Source organism: Malaya genurostris, chromosome 3 (assembly GCF_030247185.1).
Source record: "Malaya genurostris strain Urasoe2022 chromosome 3, Malgen_1.1, whole genome shotgun sequence".
Lineage (NCBI taxonomy): Eukaryota > Metazoa > Arthropoda > Insecta > Diptera > Culicidae > Malaya > Malaya genurostris.
In genome coordinates, this window is record NC_080572.1 from 7,956,587 (window position 1) to 7,983,892 (window position 27,306).

The following is a 27,306-nucleotide window of genomic DNA, read 5'->3' on the forward strand; positions in this document are numbered from 1 at the left end:
ATCGATGCAAAACTAAAATGGATTGCATTAAATTTTCAATGAATAGAACTGTATCTTTCAATTGACGCTTAGTTTTGCTTTTAAAATACATTGAAACGTACAGAATTGAAATGTAAGTTTATGTTTAATTTCCTGCTCTAAATGTGTGCATGAAAATAAATGTAAATTCACAAAATATTTTTATCTGTGTGGTCCAGAAGAGGAATGGGTTAGTGATTGACACTAATTTAGGATTTCATAAGTTCGGATGAATATGAATAAAAAATGCAAGAGTGATGTATCTAAACTTCGAATGACGGATTGTCATTTTATTTATATTTGATTTTGGCATTCCTTTGGCCTCTTTTCATCGTTACTGTGGCACTTATTTTCCAATCTTATCATCTACACATTTAACATAGGACAGTGAAGAGAAACGAGTAAAATAGATATTAAAATGGAAATGCTTATTATTGGAGCTCGGTATAGTTGAACATTAGAGTTACATCTAAAGTGAGTATACCCGACTCGGCAAGAGTTAGTTTCCGAAGTATCGGCTCTGCTTTGACCTTGTCAAAACGAATGATACTCTCAGCAGTTACTGTAGTTCATAACAACACTTAACACAATTGTATAGGTCATATTCTTGGCTTTCAGCACATATTTTCTTACACTAACTTAATTATTTGTGTATTTGGAATAGTTTTCATTTCATAAGAGAAATATCTAAGCACTTTTTTTTTCTTTGGACGAAGCTGCTCCAGCGCTCATGGCGCATATTTACATACATTTGATCAACAAACCGTTAGTCTAGCCCCCTGCGTTTTGGTTTTCCTCTCGTCATTTAGGAACAGTACCTTAGCGTACAAAATAATACTTTCTATCAGTAATGGGTGGAGGCATCAATCACTCCTTACCGCTGCAGCTTCCGGTGCTGCTACTCCCGTTACTCCAGTCCCCCTCCATGCGCCACACACTGAACAGGTAGCTCAGCTTCTCGTGGGCCAGGATTCCGCTTCCGTTGAACTGCAGTGCACCGCTGGTGGTGCCCGAGTTGGCCAAGTTCTTCTGGGTTTCTTCCAGCAGCGGTAGCTCATTGTTCGACAGGACTCGGTAGAGAAAGTCGATGTACCTGAGAGAAGAAGCAAAATAAACTCCGATTAGTCCGATGGAAAAAATGTTTTTATTGTGAACAACGACAAATCCCGTTGGTTTAACATTATATAAACTGTTTGGACGAAATTATTGTTTCCAATTTCTGATTTCTACATCAGCCATAAATACATGGAGCATGAAGTTGAAGGTGTAAAGCATGAAGCAAAAAGGTGTCAACAAGTAACTTTTCCCGGTGTTAATTTGTTCCGTATTCCGTATTTTTATCATTTCCAATAATACCAGTCATAGTCGTTTACACGGTGTCGTTCCATCAAGCAGGGGCGTTAATCCATCCTGATTATAAACCATGCCTAAACATATGCAATTCCCGGATTTCGAAACAAAAAATGAGATGATGGGATGACGTAAGGTCTCGACCCAGCATCCCTAGCTGGGTTCGGTTGGTGGGAAACTTTTTTTTTCAATGCGTCTATCGTAATGCTCTGCCTGCTAAAACCAGCGTTCGACGGTTATCCGGTGCGATCGTTGCTTATATGATGATATCATAAATACTAGCAATTCACCGCCACCAAGACAACATTGATCGCTCCGGGATCTTCGGATTATCATCAACAAAAGCTATGGACGGGACGGAGTCATGGTATGGAAACAGGGGGACCGAGCGTTGCCAGTAATGAACAAAAAATCGAGCGGAAAAATGCTGTCTTCCAGAACGCAAAACATGTGTTAAATGTTCATCAAAATTGGTGGTGTTTTTATGCGTTTGCATCTTCGTTGTTGTTTTTTTTTATCGCTGGTTCAGTATGAAAACATTCCGTAACATAGCTGGTTGTTTGAATTTCATTCTACTGCTATTAATCTCTCGTACGATGATCGGTACGTTCGGGCGTAGTCCCCCATCGCTACTCGCTGACTAACTATATTTTAGTCAAAGCCTACTGAAAGAATGTAAAGCTGGTTGGTCAATTGACGCCTTTTTTATAATGGCCGATAAGCACTTTAAAGAGAGAGTTTACTAGTGGCCAAAACGCTTATAAGACGGCCAGCCAATCCGAACCATGATCGAGGAGGACTTGCAGGCGAAGGATGAACCATGAGCTCGCTGCACTCTATCCAAGCATCCCGAAGGTGGCCGAAACTGGAAAGATGCGGTGCGCAAGGCATATTGCAAGAATGCCGGACAACATCCCGGCAAAGCTGCAGCATAATATTGTTGATTATGTGTTATATTAAATGTGATGTTTGTACAAATAAATTTTAACTAGTTGTAAATACAACTTTTCGTTCTTTTAGAAATTGAAAACAAAATAGGAGGACAGTTGGCATCACTGGGAGTGCGATGCGGTGTCTGGGTGTTGCTCTCAAAAAAAGTCTAATTCCAATGTGTATCAGGTAACTTATAGTAAAGTAATTGATCGAAATAGTTATTTTGAGTGATAGTGCAGCTGTGGCAAGTGTGTGTTGTTTAGTGAAAAGTGTTATTATTGAACATTGCTGATTCTCGAAAATGAAAAATATTCCAGTGACGGAAACTGTGAATTTACCGCACAAAATTAAACGACGTCAACGATGCGAATTTGCCACCAAAAAAATGAATGACATCAACCGATCGAAGCGCCATCTGCATACCGTTGTTGGCAAGGATGGCTTTTATCGTATCAAAGAACGCTCACTGGCAACTCTTCACACGATTGTATCAGTGCCATCAAAGTGAGACGGATATCATCGCAACAACAAAAAACCGGCATGGCTCATTTAACATAGAATCGACACCAGTGCGAGGGCGAATTTCTCTCGATGACATTTCTGAGAATCAAAGGTTAGCACGTTGCTGTGGGGATCCTCTCTGAAGCAACAAACGGTCGCTTATTCTCATTTCGCGATCCCATTCTATACAGGCAGTTGATAATTGCGATAGAATCATTTTACTATTGCCGCTTATTCTAACTATGTGCATATAATCTTTGTATAAGTTGTGTCTATGAAAATGTACGTGAATGCTCCACACAAGGGTTTTGAAATATTGCAACCTTGTATGAGAATCAACAAGTTGAATCATCGATTCGATTTTCTGCGATAATTGTAATTTTTTGTGTGGTTCAAACTGAAGATCTGAAATTGGCCCACAACAAACCCATTAGCGAGTGTTTATTTTATTTTCATTTTTAAGTAGTGATGTGTCATCTCGCGTTGCTTACAGCAATGCGAATAGAACAAGGAGGAGACTGGTGAGATCGTTCCTTAGAGATATTTTTTTCTTATTTACAATCTTTTTTCCTTCCTCATATAGAAAGGTTATGCAATCACTGTGAAAACCGACTTTTTAACCAAAGCCCGGATAAGGATGGAATCTTTATTATTCTTATTAAAAATCTTCCCGATGTTGCCTTAAGACTCTGCGTTAAAATTTTCAACAAGTATTTTTCATTAGCTTACTTCCCAAAAAGATGGAAAAATGCTAAAGTAATTCCTATCCTCAAACCTGATACAAATCCAGCAGAAACATCAAGTTATCGACCAATTAGCTTACTTTCTTCTATCAGTGAACTTTTTGAAAAAATTATCTTGTTGAGAATGATGTCTCATATAAATGAGAACTCAATTTTTTTACCAGAGCAGTTTGGATTTCGTCATGAACATTCAACTATCATCAACTTGTATGAGTAACGAACATGATAAAAGCAAATAAATCTTCTGGGTTATCCAATGGAGTTGCTCTTCTAGACATAGAAAAAGCATTCGACAGTGTTTGACACAAAGGTTTAATAGCAAAAATGTCTGATTTCCAGTTTCCTATTTATTTGATCAAAATGATTCAAAATTATATAACTGATCGTACTCTTCAGGTTAGCTATCAGAATTGTAAATCTGAATTGCTACCCATACGAGGCTGTGTTCCGTAGGGTTTGAGCGTAGCTCCAATCTTGTATAATATTTTCAAGAGCTCCTTATTGTCTTTATAGCTAGATACTACTACTCAAACAATTTTCATGATAATTCGAAAAAAACTATTCGCAAAACTGCTTGAAAATGCTGTTTGAAAATTGCTCGATAAATTGCATTTGTTCTCCGATTAACTGCTTTAAAAGGTGGCCGATAAACTCCAGAATCCGAAGTAGGATTTTACTAAAATTAGATAGCATTTATACTACTCGTTCACAATCCTTCAAAAAAATAGTGGTCATTGTGGGTATGAACGTCAACTGTAACGTTATTGTGAGTTTAAAATGCAAATTATAAAATGTGAATGTTCATTTTGTGTGAATATAGCATTGGTTTGATTGGTAAATTGCTCTGAATTTGTTCAAATTCGCTGAATTCGGTAAATTTTGTCATAAAATATCTATATGGAACGTGTCCAAGGGTTGATTTGTGCCCATCCGACGATTTGAGTCTTTTTTTTTCCTTTCTACAAGGGTAAGGTTATATTACTATTACGTTACCCTTACGCACTATCAGGAACAAAACATGACCATTTTGTGTCTCCCATGTCAACAATAAAATTATTGTAATCGTTCATTTGAGGATATTGTAAAGCAAGGTTTGCAGTTTACGATCTTGAGAAAAGTAATATTCCGTTTGTAATATTTAAAAAGCTCAGTGCGCACTAATTGTCATCTCTTCCCTGCACCACTTATACTACGATAGCCATTTAATCTTCCAACGTCATCAATGACTGATTTGTAGATTTCAATCGAGCCTAAGATTGTGGGAATCGGTTCAGCCATCTACATGGTAGCTGAGCAGAGAGAAAAATCTTTGAAAGGCCATCAAAAGTCGGATTATACAATATTTTGTGCACGAGATATTCACCGCATCTCTCTCTCTCTCTCTCTCTCTCTCTCTCTCTCTCTCTCTCTCTCTCTCTCTCTCTCTCTCTCTCTCTCTCTCTCTCTCTCTCTCTCTCTCTCTCTCTCTCTCTCTCTCTCTCTCTCTCTCTCTCTCTCTCTCTCTCTCTCTCTCTGTGTGTGTGTGTGTGTGTGTGTGTGTGTGTGTGTGTGTGTGTGTGTGTGTGTGTGTGTGTGTGTGTGTGTGTGTGTGTGTGTGTGTGTGTGTGTGTGTGTGTGTGTGTGTGCGTGTGTGTGTGTGTGTGTGTGTGTGTGTGTGTGTGTGTGTGTGTGTGTGTGTGCACTCGATATTCTCGGACACCACTCAACCGATTTTCTTGATCTAAGATTTTGTATTCTCATAATTTAATCTTTATCCGACTTTTGTTTCGGGAGTTATGGGGTAAAATGTGCAAAATGAACTAAAAACAATTTTTATAAACTTAGATTCAAATAAAAGTTCTCACGGTGCATACGGAATTCCTGAATTTCATTCGGATCCGACTTCCGGGTCTGGAGTTATGGAGTAAAGTGTGTTAAATATTGTACACCGTCACTTAAACCAACGAAACAAAAACCGTAAAAAAATTTCTAAATTTGTCTCAAAACCGTTATTCTCAATCTTAGGGTCAAATGAAAGGTCTTATGGTCCTACCAAAACTTACTGCATATTTTCGGATACAACAAAAAAACTTAAATCGTCGTTTAGAGTGCGATGGCAAAATTGTATGAAATCTTCAAAATGTGAATAAAAACTAGTAGAGTTTGTACGTCGGACTAGACTAAACTCCGTCGATTATTCGGAGAACGTTTGATCTTTTTTTTCGGGTTAAGCGCTAATTTCAAGACGCGTGCGTGAAGTTTATAATCGTGCAGATATTTTTTTGCGGCCGGCTGTCCGGAGTTTTACGAGTTTCGAAAGAAATTTCGTATTCTAGTAGGAGGCGCACATTCATACAAAAAGAGATAAAATTGCAATGCATTCTTGGTAGCCGGCTACCCAGAGCAATGAACACATGATAATATTATAAGTAATAAGTAGATCACACTATCTACCAAGATAAATCCTGATCATTTCCTCGCCCCACTAACACCACACCTTTTCTGTGACATTTGTTACGATGCAAAAAATCCCTCGGTCGTTAGTAGCAACAAGTGTTGAACTAAAGTTCCTTCCCTTCCCATATTGACCTGCATGGGGGTGGCCATCTACGTTATTGATCAGTCCATGTTCTAAGTCAGTTTAGGTTGCACGGTGAGCATGATCGACGCCTTCCCAAGTATCATGCATTTGGTTCAATATGCAATTTCAACTGGATTCTGATCAATTACGGGTAACTCACGGGCGGTCAACTAAGCTAAGCTAGAAATTGAAAACAAAACAATTTATCGCTAAATCTAAATTCATCTCCATACTGATTGATTTTCCTTCGAAGCAAACCAATTCTCGTAAAGCAAATCCCATCGCAGTTCTGAGTGCAACTGCTGTCAAACGTATGGCATAAATCTCCAAAGATCCAGGGAAACGTGCCACCCCGAAAAAACCCCCCACCTTCTCTTTCGGACAGGCCTGTTAGCATGACATTGCAATGTAACTTACTTTCCAAATTTCCAAACTCATTTCTCCTTGAGCCTACCTGGTATATGAATAATGTATGTGACGCAACGTATATCACCAGGAATACTTTATGTTTCTCTGGAATTAAAAACCCTAAATACTTTATTTTCAATACATTTTCACAGTATTGAACAACTATTAAACTAGATTTTAGCTAGTATTAATCATTCAGTGAACATATGGTTAGTGTATCAACCAAAAAAAGTTTCTCCGATCGTCCCATTCGATATCCATACTATTTTCAGATGCCCAACCCTACTAAGAAGAAACTCTGATTGTGACTAAACGTATGCCCTACACTCAAGTGCATCCGGGAAAAATAATATTTCTGCGACTTCCGACTCTCATTAAAACACTCCTTTCTTTGCGAAAAAAAAACAGAACCAAACACAAAACGAGAATCTTTCACGCACAGGATGACCAAACGATGAAACGAACCGGGAATCAGCAATAATGAGCGACATTTTTCATAACATATTGCTGTCAATTTATTTTCTCGAGCCTCCGGCAGAGGAAGCATTCAAGCATCCGTCAAACATCTCAGGCTGGGGGGAGAACAAGGGCCAATTTGCGCGCGCGGTTACAAAAATAGATCACGCAATTCACTCGGCACTTACTCGGAAAAAAGGCATCACCACTGTGACTTTTACGAGCGCGACCGTAACGAAAGGACTTTCAGCCGTTCGGTGGTTCCTGCGCGAAAAGTACTCTACCGATTCCCGGGAAACGACGACGGCGACGCAATTTTACGACGTTCCGGATCAGTCTTTGTTTTCATCACCACCAAATGGGAGCACTCGACAGACAGTGGTGGCCGTTGGTGCGGACTGTGCAGTGCGCGACCTGTGCGTTTAAACTCGGTTGTCTTGCCACTGGTCATGGTTCGGTGCCAGCTGAAAAAGTGTACCACCCGTCTTCTGGTACTGGCATTGCAGGTGATTTTTCGCTTTACATACTTTTGATCTTTGATTGAAAAACAATTATATCTTTTCTTCCATTAGAGACTGCTACCATGGAAACGAACCATCAACTCAACTAACCAATTTTAGGTTTAGAATTTATTGCGTTCGAGACATAAGAATATCCATTTAAAATATTGGCACTGAAATAAAGTTTTATTTTATATCTTTGTCTATCGATTCGAATTGGACTACTTTGGGTTGATCAGTCGAAAACGAAACGGAAAGTGAAAAACAATCATCAGACAAAAAACTTCAAAAGAAACATTCAAAACTAGGGAATAGCAGAGGTGTCGTCTTCCATCATTACAATGTTGGATCACATGCATCACCCAGTCACTCGTCAAAAATTGGTAAAACTAATTTGGGGAACTATCTCACATCCACCTTGTAGTCCCGACCTTGCTCTTTCGGATTATCGTTCATTTAGATCTCTTCGAATGGTAACACAGAGTTTTCAACAATGAAAGAGTGGAAATGTGCAGGTACAGTCAAAGCATAAACATATAAGAAATAAACACATTCCATCGCTTGCTTAGTGCGAATCCCTATATCTCACACCCATCCAAATATCAGTCCGTGATACATAGGGAAAGGTCTGATGAGTCGTCGTCTTCCCATACAGCAAGTGAAGCATCAACGTTTCCTCTCTTTCTTATCCGTATTTATCTTTTCTTGAGCAAGATAAAAATGGGTGCGACCGGCAATGGTGGCTATCATACCGTTCAGCTATTCGATTTGCGTTCAAATGGAATCAATTCCCAATATCGTTTCCTTTTCTTGCTAGCCAGTTGGCAGAAAACATGATAAAATCATGGTACTCGCCAATACCATCGTCACAACCCTATTGATGCGTGACATTCGTATCTCCCCGAAAGCTGGGCAAAGGTGAACGAATAAAACAAACTCGGTAGAATGTTTCTCGGGGTTTAGTAGATTTTTTTAGATTTGATCAATTTAACGAAATCGTGCACTAGAATCAATGAATACTTGACAATAAGTATGATTCACCATTCATTAGCAACTTCCCTTGAATGAATATCGAAATTTATACCAGTCAAAATCACTAACTCTGCAATACCCATAAATGAGCCTAATAAATCACCGTTCTTCCATAAAGTAAATAAGAATTTTATCTTTTCTTTTTACTCTATCCTTCCTAGTACTGTACGCTTTGTAATCTCGTGAATTATCGGTTCAAGTCCCGGACGCGAATGGTTTTTCTTTGTATTCTATTTTATTGAAGTTATATAAGTTTCAAATCGTTCAAATTCACATGTACTTGAATATAAATTTGCGTGAACTACGACACTCCATTTTTGTGCATATTGTAAGATGTAAAGTTTAAACAAAATTTCTAACTGTGTACCATTTTACTACATAATTTGCTAACATTTTGCTTATAAAGACGAAAAATTAAGGCCACCAACACATATCACAACACACGATGATATCTTCTCCAAAGTATGTTCATAACTATCTGTTTGAAAGGATTTCATCAATAATTTCAGATCACTGAAATTATCCATCCTAACGTTATTTGAAAACCTATTGAATCAACCTAGAGGTGAGATGATGCCTTACCAATCTATTTGAATTTATACACGGTTGTTCGAGGTTTACTAATTTCGATAATATACCCAGTCTCCCCTACTTTCTCGAGAATACTATTACTAAAATTGTAAGATTTAAAATTTACATGGTTTTAAATTCAATGAAATTGGAAAACCAAAAATCGGTAGCAACTGCGACGTCAACATTCGATCTCCGTACGTTAATCGGCTGAGCCTCAGAAGCATAACAGATGATTGCTATATACATATAGCAGACCTTGTCAATCGAACACAAATTACAGTCGGAGTCTTTAAAGTTCATTCACGAAAGCATTACAAATGGATTTTTCCGTCATTAGCCACGGTAGGTTTTCTATTAGTTGCATTGCATGTAGAATTAGGTTATATGTAGAATTAATAATATTTTTTCTGTGTACTAAATTTTGGAGAATACCAGCGTCTAAGTTTCACTTCTACTATTTGAGTAGAAACATCAGAAACACAATGCGGGAGTCAATGAGTCAAAATGTCAAAAATAAAATGGGCTAAGATAAACGCAAAAACTGCTTTTTCCAATAGAATCACAAATTTGCTGGCAGCTAAAATGCCGTGTGTTTTTAAGCTACGTTGTCGACTGAAATCCGGAAAACCGAAAACGATTTCTGCACCGGAATAGAAAGAAACTGGGAAAGACTCGAGATAGAAATGCTACGCGCTTCGTTGACACAAACGATGTGAGAAAAACTGACATAGCTTCGGGATCCACCTGGAGAGGCTTATGCTAGAGTTGGTGAAAATTTATTGCCCTTTTTTGTTGTCAATTATTTATCTATACAGCTACTGGTTGACGGTGGAAAACAAGGAAATAACCGTAGGAATGGAATGCTACTGCGACTGTGGTAGACTAGAGCCGGCCTAGACGGGAGTGTTTCGGTGAGGGCGCACTTGATGAGTCGATTAGCTTTTTTTCGGAAAAATAAACCGAGGGTTGGCCTAAGATGAGGTGCTGGATGATTGACTGTGAGCGATTTTTAATAGATTCATGATAATCATGAAATCGTAAACAACAGCTAGTCGATAAGGTATTGATCTCACAAACCAAATGCGGCATGTTCTTAGTATCAAGGCGATTGGAATATATGTCATGTCATTTTGATCAGCTACAATGATATGCTCGCTTGAAAAACGTAGACCAGAATAGTTGAAAACTACAAATCAAAAGCAAAATTTAACATTATAAAAAGATAATTCGAATTTGAAAATTGATTTTACTTTGCTTAAAACAGAAGTTAATCAAACAAGCAAAAATTGATGCTCCCAAATGAAACATGGGTTAAATTGTAGCCTATTTATCCAATTTTTTTTACTACGTAATAGTTACATATAAACTACGAGGCTCCAATCGAAGGTCGGTTTCCCAACGATTCTATATCCTCTCTTTAGAGAATGGCAAATGCGTAACTCCTTAAAAGCAATATTCGATTGACTATTTTCTGAGTTATATTCTATTCATACATGAGCGAACTTTAATGAAATAAGTACCGAGATTTTGGATCCATTTATAGTTCGCTATTTTTATGGGAAAGATTTTTTTTAAATAACTATTTATTGGAATATGAGTTAAAATTAAATTATTAAGATTTAAATTGGGTGTTCAGCCACAAGTGGTGACTTTTCAGTCCTATTGAATACATGATTTGGTTATTACCATGAGGACATTCCGCAATTCTGAGATTTTTGTGTATGGAAAATTCTAAACCTACTTGAATGGTGTAATGGGGAAAAGGAACTTATATAAGCAAAGTCTTGGCATTACATTCCTTTCGTGGAATTTGGCCTTTCTGTTTCAACAGACTTCGCAGTCGATTTTTAGTGTACAGAATCATTGCATGGCTAGTACTATGGATCCTACTGACACTAAGAATCCTTCCAGGTCGGGGCTCGAACATATGACAACTGGCTTGAAAGACCAGCGTCCTATGCTTTAAACCGCCAACCCGGGACATAAAAGGAACTTATATACTAACTTACTAACTAATACAGAGAGCGAATCGATTCAATTGAAGATTGCATCGATTTTTGTCGGAATTTGCTTATAATATTATGTGACATTACATCTAATGGCTCTATATTCGTGAGTCTGTGTAACTCATTTGTACTAAGCCAGGGAGGACGATATTTATTCACTTTGCCTGGATTCCTTCAATGTGATCCTTGAAAGTGAGTTTTTTGTCATACGTTAAACCTAAGTATTTAGCTTGATCAGACCATGTCAATTCCAAGCCATTCGATTTGAGAGTGTGATTATTGTTTGGTTTAAGAAAAGAAGCTCTTGGCTTATGAGGAAAGATAATTAATTGCGTTTTTGCTGCATTTGGTTTAATTTTCCATTTTGACAGATAATCACTGAAAATATTTAAACTTCTTTGTAGGCGACTGCAGATTACTCTTAGATTTCTACCTGTGGCTAACAGACTTGTGTCGTCACAGAATAGAGATTTCTGACAACCACCGGGTAGATTTGGAAGATCAGAAGGGAAAATGTTATACAAGATTGGAGCTACGCTCGAACCCTACGGAACACAGCCTCGTATGGGTAGCAATTCAGATTTACAATTCTGATAGCTAACCTGAAGAGTACGATCAGTTATATAATTTTGAATCATTTTGATCAAATAAATAGGAAACTGGAAATCAGACATTTTTGCTATTAAACCTTTGTGCCAAACACTGTCGAATGCTTTTTCTATGTCTAGAACAGCAACTCCAGTGGATAACCCAGAAGATTTATTTTAGAGATGTGCAATTCGCTCCGGAGTTATTCCAGTGAATCGAATCTTTAAAGTGAGCTGATAGCTTACAGCTCTTTTTAAAAGAACCGCAGCTCACCAGTTCACCGCACTGGTAAGCAGGGATGCCAGGTTCACAGATTATTCTGTGTTTCATAGATTTTCAACCTTTTGCACAGATTTTCACAGATTTCTGAAAATGGTCACAGATTTGCACAGGTTCTGAAATCGATCACAGATTTTTGAAATTGATCACAGTTTAGCACCAAAAATTACAGAGCGGTAGAAAATAGTGAGACATTATTTTCTGCTTACCAAAATGATTTCGAATAGCTATTATGGAAACGGGAAAACGAGCAAAGATTTTACTCAGACAGGTTTTTGGCTTGATCACAGATTTTTGGAAAAATGACCTGGCATCCTTGCTGGTAAGGTGGAAACAAGCTACGAGCTGAAGGGCTCTTCGGCTCTTGAAGAGCGAGTTATAAATGAGAAGAAATGTGTGCATGAGCTTTTGTTCGTTCTTCTTCTTCAACAGATCCTTCTTTAACAGATTGAATGAGCCATTGTCAATAAGAAATCTTACCTCTCACTCAGTAGGCTTAGGTACATTCAGGGATGCCACTTTTGCAGATATTCTCAAATGTGACATAATAATAATTCCAGACAAGTTAGTTCGCATAGCATTGTTCTTTGTGCATCAATGATTTCGATAATACATATGAAAGAAAAACGGAGTAAGAAAAACGGCTCTCAATACAAACCTTTAGTTCAATCTGAATGAGCTGATGAGCTGATACTATGAATCGATTCCCTTTAGTGAGGTGATCGGTACGGAGCTGCTCACCGGTGTGAGCTGCTTCGCACAGCTCTAATTTATTTGCTTTTATCATGTTCGTTACTCTTACAAGTTGATGAGTAGTTGAATGTTCATGACGAAATCCAAACTGCTCTGATAAAAAAAATTCTCATTTATATGAGACATCATTCTCAACAAGATAATTTTTTCAAAAAGTTCACTGATAGAAGAAAGTAAGCTAATTGGTCGACAACTTGATGCTTCTGCTGGCGTTTTATCAGGTTTGAGAATAGGAATTACTTTAGAGTTTTTCCATCTTTTTGGGAAGTAAGTTAATGAAAAACACTGGTTGAAAATTTTAACCAAGAGTCTCAAGGCAACATCGGGAAGATTTTTAATAAGAATATTAAAGATTCCATCATTACCAGGAGCCTTCATGTTTTAAGTTTCCTAATAATTGACTTAATTTCATCAAAATTCGTCTAAATAATGTCATTTTGTAATAACACTTGAGTTGAAATATGATCATATTTCAGTGAGACTTCATTTTCAATAGGACTCACAACGTTCAAATTAAAATTGTGGATACTCTCGAACTGCTGAGCAAGTTTTTGAGCTTTTTCGCCATTTGTAAGAAGTATTTGATTTCCTTCCTTAAGAGCAGGATTTTGGTTTCTGAGGTTTCTTAAGAACCTTAGAAAGTTTCCAAAAAGGTTTAGAATAAGGTTTAATTTGTTCAACTTATTTAGCGAAATTTTCATTTCGTAAAAGAGTAAATCTATGTTTAATTCCTTTTTGCAAATTCTTAACTTTTTCATAGTAGGATCACGAGAACCTTGATATTGACGTCGACGAACATTCTTCAACCGAATTAGCAGTTGAAGATTGTCATCGATGATAGGAGAATTTAATATAGTTTGAGCTTTGGGAACTGAAAGATTTCTAGCTTCCATAATGTAATGATTCAAATTATCAATTGCTGTGTCGATGTCCGCAGAATTTTCTGAAATAGTTTCATGATCCACATAATTTTCAATGTGAGATCTGTAATCCAACCAATTAGCTCTATGATAGTTGAATATAGAACTAATTGGATTAATTGAAGCTTCGTTGGAGAGTCTGAATGTTACAGGAAGATGATCTGAGTCAAAGTCAGCATGTGTAATCGGTTCACTACAAATGTGACTTTGATCTGTTAGAACCAGATCAATTGTAGACGGGTCTTTCGCCGAAGAGAAGCAAGTCGGATTACTGGGATGAAGAACTGTGAAATAATTAGCTGAGAGTTGATTATGAAGTATTTTTCCATTACTGTTATTTTGCCTACAATTCCACTGGACATGCTTAGCATTTAAATCCGCTATTACGAAAAATTTCGTTCGATATCTTGTGAGTTTTTGCAAATCGCCTTTAAAGAAATTTAATTTTTCGCCGGTGCATTGGAATGGCAAATATGCTCCAGCGATGAAATAAATTCCATGAATGGTTTCAACTTCGATTCCCAAGCTTTCAATAACTTTAGTATTGAAAGAAGGTAAAATTCGATGTTTATTTTGCCGTTGGACGAAAATGGCAACTCCACCACCCATTCCAGTAAACCTGTCGAATCGATGAACCGCATAATGTGGATTGCTTTTCAATTTGACATTTGGTTCAAGAAAAGATTCTGTGACAATGGCAATATGAATTTTGTGAGCTTTGAGAAAATTATCTTCACTCGATTTTAAAGATCGAGCATTTCAATTCAAAATATTCAAATAATTATTTAACATCACTGTTAAATTTTAAATTCTTTATAATATTATTTGCAAATTGCCATCCGATTTGAAATGCTTTAAAAAGTGATGAAGTCGAATTCATTCGGATGATCATTTGGAAAAGTTGATCTTGTACGTAGATCATTGTATTTTCCGTTATATCGCGTAAATCGACTTCATTTAAAGAAGCGATGCCATTCGCTTGGAATATTGGTAGGTAGACTGCCATTAGAAGAAGATGATTTGACCGATCTACCTATTAATAAATTGATTTCGTTAGAAGATGAACTGCAAGGCGTTCTTGTATTTTGATTATTTACATTAGAAGAATAAAGTGGTAGTTGTCTACCTGTTATCAAAGCGTAACTATCATTAGAAGAAGATGATGACGAGGTCGATCTACCTGTCAATAAATTGTTTTCGTTAGAAGACGAATTGGAAGGCGTTGTTTTAAATCCGAAAAAATAAGTGCCTTAGAAGAATTAAGCGTGGCATTTGTAACGGTTTTTTGATTAGACTTGTTGTCTAAGCGAACGAGCGTTTAATTTTTTTCCCTGATAGGACATTTCAAGTAATTGGATTTATGATTTCCATCGCAATTTGAACATAAAAATTTATCGGTGGTTTCATTCATTGGACAATCGTCTTTCGAATGCGATTTAGCACAATTCAAACACCGTATGACAATTTTTGGTTCCATGGCCGAAGCCTTGGCAACGACGACATAGCGTTAAGTTTACAATACCATCATGCCGTTTATAATGTTCCCAATGAATTTTCAGACATACATATTTTCAGGTATCTTTCGTCTTCGACCTATCAGAGTAAAGTAATCTAAATTGAACTGCTAGTGCAGCATAATAACGAAATTGTATTTGTTATAGGTTATCGACGTTATTATTAATCCACCTAGTGGTGCGATATAGGTCCTCTAGTTGCTTTTTAGATAAGAAAATTACTGACATAAAGCTCGTTTTTTGATACAAATTCATTCAGATTGATTTGGATTGTTCACAAAAACGCATGCTTCAGGGCTTACGTCAGATATTTAGAAACATTCCTCAAACCATAACTATCAGCAATAATACATTTGAACTTGATCAAAGGTCACTTTCTGAAACAATTGTGACGGATAGAAACTTGAAATTTAAGCCATATGAAACGCTTGAAGCTTGAAGCGTCCGGACAAGAGCCTGGTCACAGCCATGCTAATGGTTCGTAAAATTCGATGCTATCAGAATGATCTTGAAACCAAAGTAAAGGCTCGGAATCATACTCCGGTGTGGAGCGAAACTTCTGATTCGATCGATTTCGCATTAATAGGACAAGTGCATGTCTTGTATAACAATTAAAGTTGTCTGAACAACTGATTTGAGAGATCAATGCCTTGTCTTCCGACGTGAACTATAAGTACGTTTGACTTTTGTAAGATGAACATGCAGTGCGAATGCCAGAATATAGAGTATCGATGTTCTAATATGGTGGGAATAAGAAGCCTTTCCTACACAAGAAAGGTTGATAAAGTTTTAAGCCATTTGCTTTGATTGATTTCGGAGCACGACACACCGTTGAAATGATGAATATATCTGGGAGTTTCGTTTTGTTTGCAGGCATTGCTAAATGAGTCGTTTCTAGCAATCAGGCACCAGATTTATTCGTTTTAAACATCGTCGATTCGCCGACGGTAGCAGCGATGAGATTTACGAGCACGAGTTTTACCAGAATGAAATATTTAGAAATGAGTGAAAGGAAAAATAAACAAAATTATGGTCGATGATGATCAGTGCCGCTTTAACGCACCGACAAGTCACTCCCCCGCCTCCGGACGCTTTTTCACGTGATTCCGAGTGTTGAGAAGATCAGACCGGATCGCTGGTAGAGACACTTTCCACATCACCTTTCCATTCGGGACTCGTTCATCTTCAAACACGACTTGGATGGTTTATCGTTCTGCGCCTTTGATATATTATTTATAATGATGATGTTGATGGGTTTTCAAATAAAACCTAAGCGAATATTTAAGTACCGTCAATTCCGTCAACTCCCAACCCAACTTGCTTTTCCACAACTAACTGTCTAGCTACAGTCGGGTGCGATGGAAAACAAAGAGGTGTATGCGGTCGGTGGCCAGCGCGATGTGGATGTCGCGGTCTTTCCTTTTTTTGGTGCTCACAAATTCTACCGCCAAACTAACATAAATATGTTTCCTTCTAAACATCTAATGCTGTTCTTAGAAGATGACTTATTTAGATTTTTTTCATTCAAACACAACGACAAAGAATCGCTTTCAAGATGACCCTCGTCACTTGAAATCCGCACAGTCTTACTCAGCTTCCGATACCGAACGATTCACTTTTGGTTAGTGTTCTGGCCTAAAACGAATCGTTTTTTGTTAGTGACAAGAAAGATTTTGCTTTTCTTTGCATAATGGCAGTTAAAATGTTTTCCATTGAATGGAGCAGCATGGTCGATGGAGGATGTTGTATGGCAAAGTTTCAACCAAGAAAAAAATGTCTCTCACGCCGCAGAAGATCGTTTGTCATGGGATGTTAGTCTCTGTCACATCGAAGGGGGTAGAATCAACATTTCTGTTTGCTTTATTCACTGCTCGAAAGACAAATGCTACGCAGAACAAACTGCAGCATAATTCAAATGTTTTAAGATTCGGAGAACAAGTGGCCGTAGAAGTGTTGTGCGACGTTGAGGAGACGGTTTTACACATGACAGGCGGCAAAAATAAGCATTTATTTGAACAGAAGTTTTCTTCCTTCGAAAATTACTCCATGGGAACCTTGGTTAGATTATTAATGGGATACGTTTCCATACACGATATATCCGAATATACTCCAGTAGTACCAGACCCAAGACTAAGATTTGGTTTATATGTGATTCATTTGAAAATTCCTGGGTAGAAGTGATTTGCAAACTAATAGCAAACATTTTTTTTAAACAAATAACTTACTGGTAAAACTTATCATAATTTTGTTTGAAATAAGAGTTATTATATCAAAAATAATAATTATATCTGTATGAGAGAATAACAACAATGAAGCAAATTCTGTCGTTGTAATATCAAACCAAGAATAAAATATTTCTAGAAGACTTTTCTTTCTCAGAGAGTTGTTATTTAAATATACAGAATAGAATAATTTTACAAACATTCCTCTTATCAAATTCTAAGGCAGTTTATTAAATAACTTTTCATTCGAAGATGGATAATAGATCAGTTGTACTTAAATCAATTAAAATATTTCATCAATAACAAAATGTGATGCAATAATAATATTGTTTATTAGATTATTTTTTGATTCCTTTTATAAAATATCAAAAGAATAGAAGTATTGCAATGACAACCTAGAAATAACAACTCCTAATATGATGGTAAAATTTGCTATTACTTTGTTTGCTTTGTTCGATCATAATGATAATTGCATTGGGTTATGATTTTTTTTGAAAGGCATACTTTATGTCATATGTGAAAGTGACGGCAGAGTAAGGGAGCACATATCTATCTGGTGACACTAATCAAGCCCAAATGTTTTCGAATTAAACAAGTTCTATTGACGCTTCGTTTAGTCTTTGTTTAGTGTTTAGTTTGCTAAGGATCTTTCCATGGGTTCCTTTATGTGTCGAGTAGGCAGAGTGAAACAACTTTCAACTTTTTACTATTAACAATACGCGACTTAATGGGAATGATCTTCTTGACAATGACTTCATTGCAAATGACTCATACGATCTAGTTTTTGGAAGAAGACTCCACAAATCTTTCGTGCAAAATCCAGAGAAACAAAGCCATTTTATTGATATACGAATTTTCTCATAACAGTCACTCAACGGACATTATACCCCACCTTCGATTCAACAGTATGTTTCGATTTGTTTTTGGTTCTTGCAATCACTGAGCGGAAACATATATTGAAGTAGCCAAATGAATGAAAAACTTACAGAAAAGATGATTTATTGGAAAAAGATACGCTCAGAGACAGGACTCGAACCTGCGTTCTTATGCATTCCGTGCATACGCGCTACCATTTCGCCACTCTGAAGATATCCAGTTAGCGACTGACACCATTAAAACCTGTTTTAATCCACCTAGTGGTGTAATGATGCCTTTCTCATATCAATCATACTATCATATATAATACTGTGGTTTTCTTCAAAATGATTTTCTTCGATTCTTAAAAGAATAACCGAAATCGGTTTGTTTGACCGTCTACTGATAAAAACTATCAATTGGAAAACACTTGAGGTCGATTTAGACAATTTTTTAAGGTTTTTCCTTATTTTCAGTGATGGTATACAATTTTTAACCCACTTTACCCTATATTTCCGGATCCGAAAGTCGGATCCGCATGAAATTCAGGAATTACGTATGGGATCACAGGACCTTTAATTTGAACCTAAGTTTGTGAAAATCGGTCGCGCCATCTATGAGAAAAGTTAGAACATATATTTTCTTTATTTTTGTACATTTTACCCCATAACTTCCGAACCGGAAGTCGGATCCAAATAATATTCAGGATTTATTTATGGGACCACAAGACCTTACATTTGAATCTAAGTTTGTGAAAATCGGTTCAGCCATCTCCGAGAAAAGTTAGTGCAAAAAAACGTTACATACACACATACACACACACACACACACAGACATTTTGCGTACTCGACGAACTGAGTCGAATGGTATATGACACTCGGCCCTCCGGGCCTCGGTTCAAAAGTCGGTTTTCACAGTGATTGCATAACCTTTCTATATGAGAAAGGCAAAAAGGTGACAAGCGATTATAAATACACTCTCCTACTTATCTTTTTCCAATAAATCATCTTTTTTGTAAGTTTTTCATTCATTTGGCTTCTCCAATATATGTTTCCGCTCAGTTATTGCAAAAACTGAACTTAGTTATTATGGCGGCTTTGCGTCAAACCAACTAAAATTAATAAATCGAGTATGTTTCGAGTTAGAATATTGTTTTAAAAATTTGTAACGATTATTAAAACAAAATGTGGCGTGAGGAGGATCAAAAATGTTGGTTTCCAATTGTAATTGATTGATTATGCAATTGATTTCTGATGCAAAGAATATCTTCTTTATCTGCTTTTCTTCTGAATCGACATTTCAAGGGGCATATTGCATCATTGTTGCGGGGCTATCACTGCACAGTGGTCCGGATTCACTATTTAGGGGGACAAAAACATTTGTGGCTTAGCCTTATACTTTAGAGCTATGATGTCTTCAGAACAAATAGTCAGTAACAGATAAGCCATATTTTGATGCATATAGTATTAGGGTGGTTCTTATTATTAGGGTGATGCAAACATACCATCGACAGAGCATACCATCCATACAGCTCCACAAAACGAATTCTTGTTTGTTCAGCAAACTCCTTCGCCATTTTTTTTATAAACATGTTCGAAATTATTTTCTATCAAATGAAAGAAACAGATTTTTTTTCATTTGTTCCAATGTTATATATAGCAGTTTAAAAATGACCTGTTTTTGAACTAGTTTTGCTCATAACTTCGGTTCAGAAAACGCTAGATGAATGCGCTAGTCATCAAAAGGTTGGTTTCAATAAACTCTAAAAGATATTCAAAGACACCAAAAACGAGAAGTGAAAAATAAGAAAGCTAGAGCGAAAAATCTGATTTTTTAGGAGCACCCTAAAGGTACGATTACATTAGCCAGTTTATCTGCACAAACTTGTGCAGTTTGACTGTATCATAGTGTAATCGGTTCGCAGTTGTCTGCAAGCAGTCAAAATCGGCTTGACTGTCCATCAGTATGCAGTCAAAGTGTGCAGATTATCTGTGACAATGTAATCACTGTGTGATCATAGTCGACAGACAAACAGTTGATGACTGTACAGACAAATTTGACTGTTTCTGAAACTGTTGTGCAGAAGTTGTCTGCCACAGATTCTATGACAACCAAAAACTTGTTTATTACATCCAAACACAAAGCAAAACGTTCCAGCACTAGTGTGAGAGGTGAGTACACGTGGTTTTCCCCAAGAGGGTTGGTTTCGTGATCAATTATTTTCTAATGTGTAGAAACCAGATAGTAATAAAAAACCTGTTTTAATCCACCTAGTTGTGTATTGATGGCTTTCTCGTATTACTCATACTGTCACATTCTCATATATGTGGTATTCTTCGAAATAATTTTTATTGCTTCTAGAAAGAAAAAAAAATCAATTAGCACAACCAACAACCAACAAAATGAAATAGTTTTGCTATTGCAAGTACTTCTGCAATCGGTGTAAATGAGGTCGGTTCGAATGAGCATCTGTTAACATGACTTACAAATTTTAGTCAATTTTATAAGATTTTATATGATTCGGCCATCGTACTTTAAACGACGGTTTAAATTTTAAATACTTATAATTTTAGAAATGGCAAAAATGAAATTTTAAACACTTGCATCCGCGCAAAGTTCAGAAGCTCAGGAGTTTTGGCCTTTTATTTGAACCTAAATTTGTGAATATCGGTCAAGCGACCTCTACGAAATGAGAGTGAGTACCATTTTTGAGTATATGACCACTATTTCAGGAACACTAACAGGAAGCCGGGAATAGCCCAAGGCTCTTTGTATATGATGCTGTGGCTCTTTAGTTTTATTCACAAATATTGTTTATTTTACAAAAAAGTACTTAAAATCGATCGAAATCGATTAACGAGTATTGGACCCCAATTCTATGGCTTAACCACGTGTACTAACTTCTCACCGAACCGCGTTGTCAATGTCGTCATTTCCGGTAGAAATAATGAAGCTTATCGCATATTTCGTAGAATTCTTAATAGAAATTACTACTGAATTTTCCTAGCTCCTCCTTCACGATAAAATGCAATGGATCTCCAGAAGCATAGTACTGGAACGTTTTGCTTTGTACTTGGATGAAATTATTATGAAAAATTAAACAATGAATTAATGAAAAAAGTTAATTATGATTTATGCTTGCATTTGAAGAAAAATACTGCAGAGTCAAATCAAAATCAGTTTCAAAGTTCAGGAAGGATACAATCAAAGCACTTGACTGGGAGCTTCTCCGTCGTATTCATTTATTTCCGAATACTATTTGTATCAAATGACACTAAATCAGTGAACACCAAGATACAGATAGAAAATAAGAAACAGAACAACCAAAGTACTGTAACAAAGATGAAATATTTTGAAATGAAATATGAATTTAAATGAAATGACTACCATTTGTTTTTATCGAATAGTCACGCATTGACTTTGTGCACGGAGCACATATATATTCCTTCTTTAATTGCTTCGAAACAAACCAAGTAGCAACGCAACGAACTTCCGTTTGTGAGATCAGATCGATATTTTATCATAATGCAATATTCCGTGAAAAGTTCTCTGCCCCACAAACTTTCTTCCAATGTGATCACTTTGTGCAGAAAAACTGCAATAAACAGCCCACTCCCTATATTTAGGTCTGTAACCACTTTGATTTGTCTGATCAATGTAATCACAATACAGACATGCTCAAAAAGTCTGTCACAGTCAAACATAACAACTGTCAAAGTATTGACTGTCGGCAGTCAACCTTGACTGTTGCAGTCATTTAACTGTGAATAGTGTAATCACATTGCCAGACCAAATATAAACTGCCGAAAAATTACTTGTCTGTGGCAGATAAACTGTGACAGATAAACTGGCTAGTCTGATCGTAGCTTAAGTTGCTCTATTAAAATAGCTGTAACACTAAAATCGTTAGAGATACTACAATAGTGTTTTCGGCAAAGTTACTTGATATCAGTACATTTAGAAATATCTCAATGTTTTCTTAAGGGGGGCATATTCTAACCCTTTACCCTATTGAACAATAGAACAATCTCTGAATGAATGAAACAAATGAACAAAAGCAACCGCCGCCAATACGAAAGAATAGAATTATTGTTGGCTTTAGGCAGTGCAAAACTCGACCTTCGATACGAGAACTTGAACGTTTGCTCAAGGATCAAATGCATCTTGATATTAAACGCGTGCATTTACTTCAATGCAACAAGACAAATAATGTTGTTTACATTTAGTTTTATCAACAGTTGGATGCAATTCAATTCGCTAAAGACAATAACAATATGCACACTAGCATGAAAACATCAAGTACAACATATCAGTATATATGGAAGATAGTGCTATAGAAGTGCGTGTGCATGATCTACTCTCAAGCATCTATGATCCTAATATTCGCAAAACTATGTCCCAGTATGAAGAGATTCTTTCCATCGAAAAAGAAAACTGGACTTTTCTCCGGTATTCTAAATGGCACTTTTGGTTACGCATGCGTTTGAAGAAGGCTATATCTTCTTATGTGACTTTCGGCCAAGATACAAGGGTTACGTCAAACTCACTACATCATTTTTGCAATTTTTTTCAGAATTATCGTTCAACAAAATAAATTCCACTGTATCTCAGCGCAGACTAATCAGAAGTGAACAAATCAAAGCAGCATAGTTAGAGTAGAAGTCTTCCTAGACCCCAACGTTTCTGTTTGATTTTTTGTTAATTTTTTGAAATTTTGGTGATTGTTCAAAGTGAAAACTACGATTTTTCATGAAAAAATCCGCCGTTTTGTAGCTGTAAAACCTCCCTAAAGTAACAAACAACGAAAAGAAAAAGGTTGGGGTCTGGTTTTTTATATGTAGAAAGTGTGTTCAAAATTTGAATTAAAAAAATTGTGCAGTAGTTTTTGAATGACGATGGACACGGGATTTCAAAACCTGCTTTCGAGAACCGATATGCTTGGAAATTTCACAAATATTCTTGAATTGTTTTACTATGAGAAAATATAAAGAAGAAAATAAATGATTTTTCAAAAGCGTTAGACCCTACCCGCCCCTTAAGTGCAAAGGAGTGAATTATGAAGAAAAAAGATCTTTGAAGTTTTGGCACCGTACGTTTGGTTATTATGAACTCAGACAAACTGGTCTGTCAAGATTTTCTAATAATAAAAAAACTCAAGCTTTATATCGGCAGTATAATATATTTGTTTTATAATATCACTGAATATATTATCAAATTGATTATCAGTGCAATAAAATTACAGCAATTTTACCACGAAAGTACGTAATTGCAGTGCTATATAAGAGTTACAATTCATTAGCTTTGATTTCATGCCAGTTTAGTGTCATCTCTTAATGCTGATAGGAGATCGATCTGATGTTCATTAGTTGTATAAACTAGATCCGCTCAGAACTTGATAGTTCTACCGAAAGAACTAATTCCCCTGCATGGCTCTTTCGTTCTGTAGAAATTTTGTTTCCACTACCAAAATGTGTGAGCAACTAAGGCTGTGGAATATCTCGCCAATTATTTTAACCTTTAGTTAAAATTTGTCAGTAGAGCAGTTATTTTGTCGTTATCAAAAATAAAAATAAATCTTGCATAAAATCCTGACTTTAGATCTTTAATAAAAATTTCTTTTGTGCTTTTTTTATATTTTCAGTCAATGAAAATAAATACTCCAATAAAAAATTCGATACATTGTAAAACGAAGTTGTTCCCCTGTTTTCTATAGTGCAATTATTATACCACTTGATACCATTTTGTTTTCAGCGAGAAATGAACCCAAAGAACATTCCATCCGTCGAATTTTGAAAAACAGTTCAAATTAACTGCTCGAATAAAAAATAAATTCTCGACTGGTCCACGGCCTAAATTCAATAATAGTGACTTCAGTAACTTTTTTTGCATGCATTGATACTTTCGTGCAGTGGTTTCTTGAGTCAGCAAAATTGCCTGACCCAATAAGCGCGCTCAGCAATCGAATTTGGGTAGGTTGCGCTAAACGCTCATCACACTGTGTAGGCCAAATAACCCAGGGAAAAATTTCTTCCATATCCGAATAAGTAACGGCAAGTTACTTGAGAGAAGAAGCCATTTACGAGGCAGTTTCATCAACATGAATAATGTTTGAATTTCTTACTCGTATCAATAAGCACTTCATCATTATAATTTCACAAATAATCAACCCTACCCATACATAAATCATCGAATCTAATACAAATTATGCTATCAAATAGATCTCAATTCCCACTTATCGGATTATGGAGCGAAACTCACCTGGATGCCAATTTCAGCGTCTGAATTTTGCTCAACTTATCGCTCGGCAGGGTTGGAATGATTTTCCGCAGCGAGGCGAATGCCTCGTTCAGGCTCTGGGTCCGCTGCCGCTCCCGGACGTTTGCCATAACCCGTTGGGTTTGCAGTTCCTCGTAACTGATCGACTCCCGGATGTGTCGCTTGCGGATTCGATTGCTGCGCGATTTTTTGGCGCAACATGCTTGCCGGATGTGTGACTTCTCTTCACTGGGGGTAACTTCCGGCTGACTGGAATTAGTTGAGGTGCTGGTGCTGGTAGTGATTGTGCTTACTGAAGATGTTGGCGACGAGTTACTGTAGGGATGAGTTGAAGCGGGAGGTGTCGGGATGGATTGGATGGTGCTTGTGATCATGCAGGAGGACGGTGGTGGATTTGTGAGGTAGATTGAGTCGTCCACCTTGTTTGGACTAGATGATACCGAAATGGAGGACGCATCCTGTTCCATGCTGCACGGTGTATCGTTATGGTAGTAGATTCCGTAATCCATATATGAAACTTGTCCACTGTTTATCAGTTTAGTGGACGTAGCACCATCATCCAGATTGGCAAATTCTGGTATGACGACATAGTTGTTGGCAGGAATGTAGTCTCCTGGGGTATAACTATATCCGTTGCCATCGTAACGTGTTCGTTTATCTGGACCAGGGGGACTGAGCGATGATTGATCGAATTCGTAATCGTAGTCGGCGTCGAGTTTTCGCTTTTTGCAGACTGTAGCAGCGTTTGAAGTCGTTGTCAAAATGTCACCACGAGGAACGTTCACGGGATCAACAACCGGAACGACGTGAGTAGTTACAATCGAGGGAGATTGATAGACGTAAATCGTAGATGGCACGGAAGACTGGGAAGATACCATGGTTGTGAAGTCTGGCGTGGGTTGCATTGGCTGCGGATGATGAGGCGGAGGTCCCAACTGATGCTGATGATGATGATGATGATGTTGCTGATGGGTATGATGGTTCATACTGGAATTATCCAAGTTCTCGTATGACTCAACTTTGATCATTTTGGGAGAATGATCATTCACCCCACTTACATTAGCTGGGTGCTGAGGACCGTCAAACTGATTGTTACTAATATCCAGGATCAACCTGGGCGAATTTGGACACACGGACATTGCGCACACACTGAATTAACACTCGAGTTTCACCATCGATTGGGATATAATTGCGTAAAGTGGGCCTAATCCCTCTGTTAATTATGCACATTAATTGCGTAGCATGTAATATTTTTAGCACTGCAGATCAAGGTGATCAAGGTAAATGATTCTAAACACGCACCGCATCACTCCGATTCGGTTCGGACTTTCGCGTACAATCATTTAGATAAACGCTGCAGAACTAACTTGGGACACCTCCGTCTAGTGCGATCACTAGAGCGAAATTGAAAACGCGCTTCCTTTCCAACCAAAAAGACCCCTGAGGGTGAAAAAAAGAAAACCCAAATGGAAAACAACCAAGACAAAGGCGTTCTACAGCAGCAGCGAGATTTGCAAGAATGGAGAGGAAATCGTGCACCATCCCACTCTAGCGCATGGAATCGAATCGGAAGATCGTGCAAGGAAAAATTGCCGACAGAAGCCATTCTTGTTTGGCCTGCTCGGATGAAGGAGGATGTAACGTGCGGCCCGACACAGTTTCATTTCATTCCCACTGGCAACCGATTCGGACCGAGCTAATGAGCTACTACGATGAGTGAAATGAGATGAAATAAATTATGATCGCGGTTGTCGATCTTTACGCGGATGCTGTTGTTTCTATGGCGATTTAAACATGACGCGGGAGGACCGTCATTGGCGGCTCGGACTCCCTTAGAAAATTCTTATGCTAGTTGGGAATTTTCTGAGCTGATACAGAGTTTACAGACGCTGCAAAACCTCAAGTTTTCATTGACCAAAAGTCATTTCAACAATAAATTTATTTATTCTAGAGGTAATCGTTATCTAGACTTTTACAGATGAAAAATTCGGGCTATCGTTAAATCAAATCGTTTTAACCAGTGTGTACATGCAAGAATGTTTATTCTAGATGCAATGTTCAATTTAGTATAACTTGTTAAAATAGTGCAATTAAACGTAAACATAAGTACTTTGAGTTTAAACGTAGAATCATTTTGTATGACTATTTTTCATCAAAAACTTGAAGATTTGCCAATTCTAATGAATTGTTTTAGCTGCAATTTCTGCATTTGTAGGAATACACCTACCAAATACCGCCAAACGTTGTTTTTCAAAAATATGTAGTAGAAAACAAACATGCTTTTTTATTTATTTCTCCGGTTTATTTTTGATATTTGTAAAAACAATCAACTCCGGTAACTTCTTCTTGAACAACAGTTTTATACGGGTAAAATTGTCCGTGTTTTAATACAATGAATAGATTTTTGATAGGAATTAGGCCCCGGATAAGATTTGAATTTATGATTAATGGTTCAATAGACCGACTTTTTGCGAATATTAGGAATATTAGGAAGCCCCCCATCGTTGTTGAACTCCATCTTCCGAAAGATGACTTTGACGAGCAAAAAACAAGAACGGCGTCGACTCGGTGCTATCGCTTTCTGCATTAGTAGCAGAATGAGAGAGTGTGAAATGGCTTATAAATTGAAGCCCATTGCAATATTTATCATAGTATATTGCAACATATTATTCTGTTGTTTTTTTTTATATTATATATTATATATACAGGGTCCGGCACTCGAAGTGTAACCAATTAAAAGGGCCATAAATTCAGTTTGGAAAATTACTTTTACTTAATTCAAAGTACAAAATGTGTAAAAATAATACAAAATTCAGAAT

The 27,306-nt window shown here is 37.1% G+C and overlaps 1 protein-coding gene across 2 annotated transcripts; it reads right to left on the bottom strand.

Moving 5' to 3' along the window:
- Window positions 1-282: 282 nt before the first annotated feature.
- LOC131438114 (protein twist) lies at window positions 283-25,914 on the bottom strand. 2 transcript variants are annotated; one of them, XM_058607926.1, is made up of 3 exons: window positions 25,546-25,912; window positions 24,470-25,474; window positions 283-1,111 (listed from the first exon to the last, which is right to left on the bottom strand). In XM_058607926.1, exons 2-3 carry the CDS (start codon window positions 25,471-25,473, stop codon window positions 886-888), a joined length of 1,230 nt encoding a protein of 409 aa, XP_058463909.1. In that variant the 5' UTR covers window position 25,474; window positions 25,546-25,912; the 3' UTR covers window positions 283-885. The 2 variants fall into 2 exon arrangements, with proteins under 2 accessions (XP_058463909.1, XP_058463908.1); XM_058607925.1 differs by having other exon boundaries at window positions 24,470-25,914.
- Window positions 25,915-27,306: the final 1,392 nt, after the last annotated feature.

Coding starts and splice junctions, on each gene's coding strand:
- LOC131438114 (XM_058607925.1), bottom strand. CDS start 25,626: ATGTCCGTGTGTCCAAATTCGCCCAGGTTGATCCTGGATATTAGTAAC. Junction 1,112..24,469: donor ACGCTGAAATTGGCATCCAG/GTGAGTTTCGCT, acceptor TTCTTCTCTCAG/GTACATCGACTTTCTCTACC.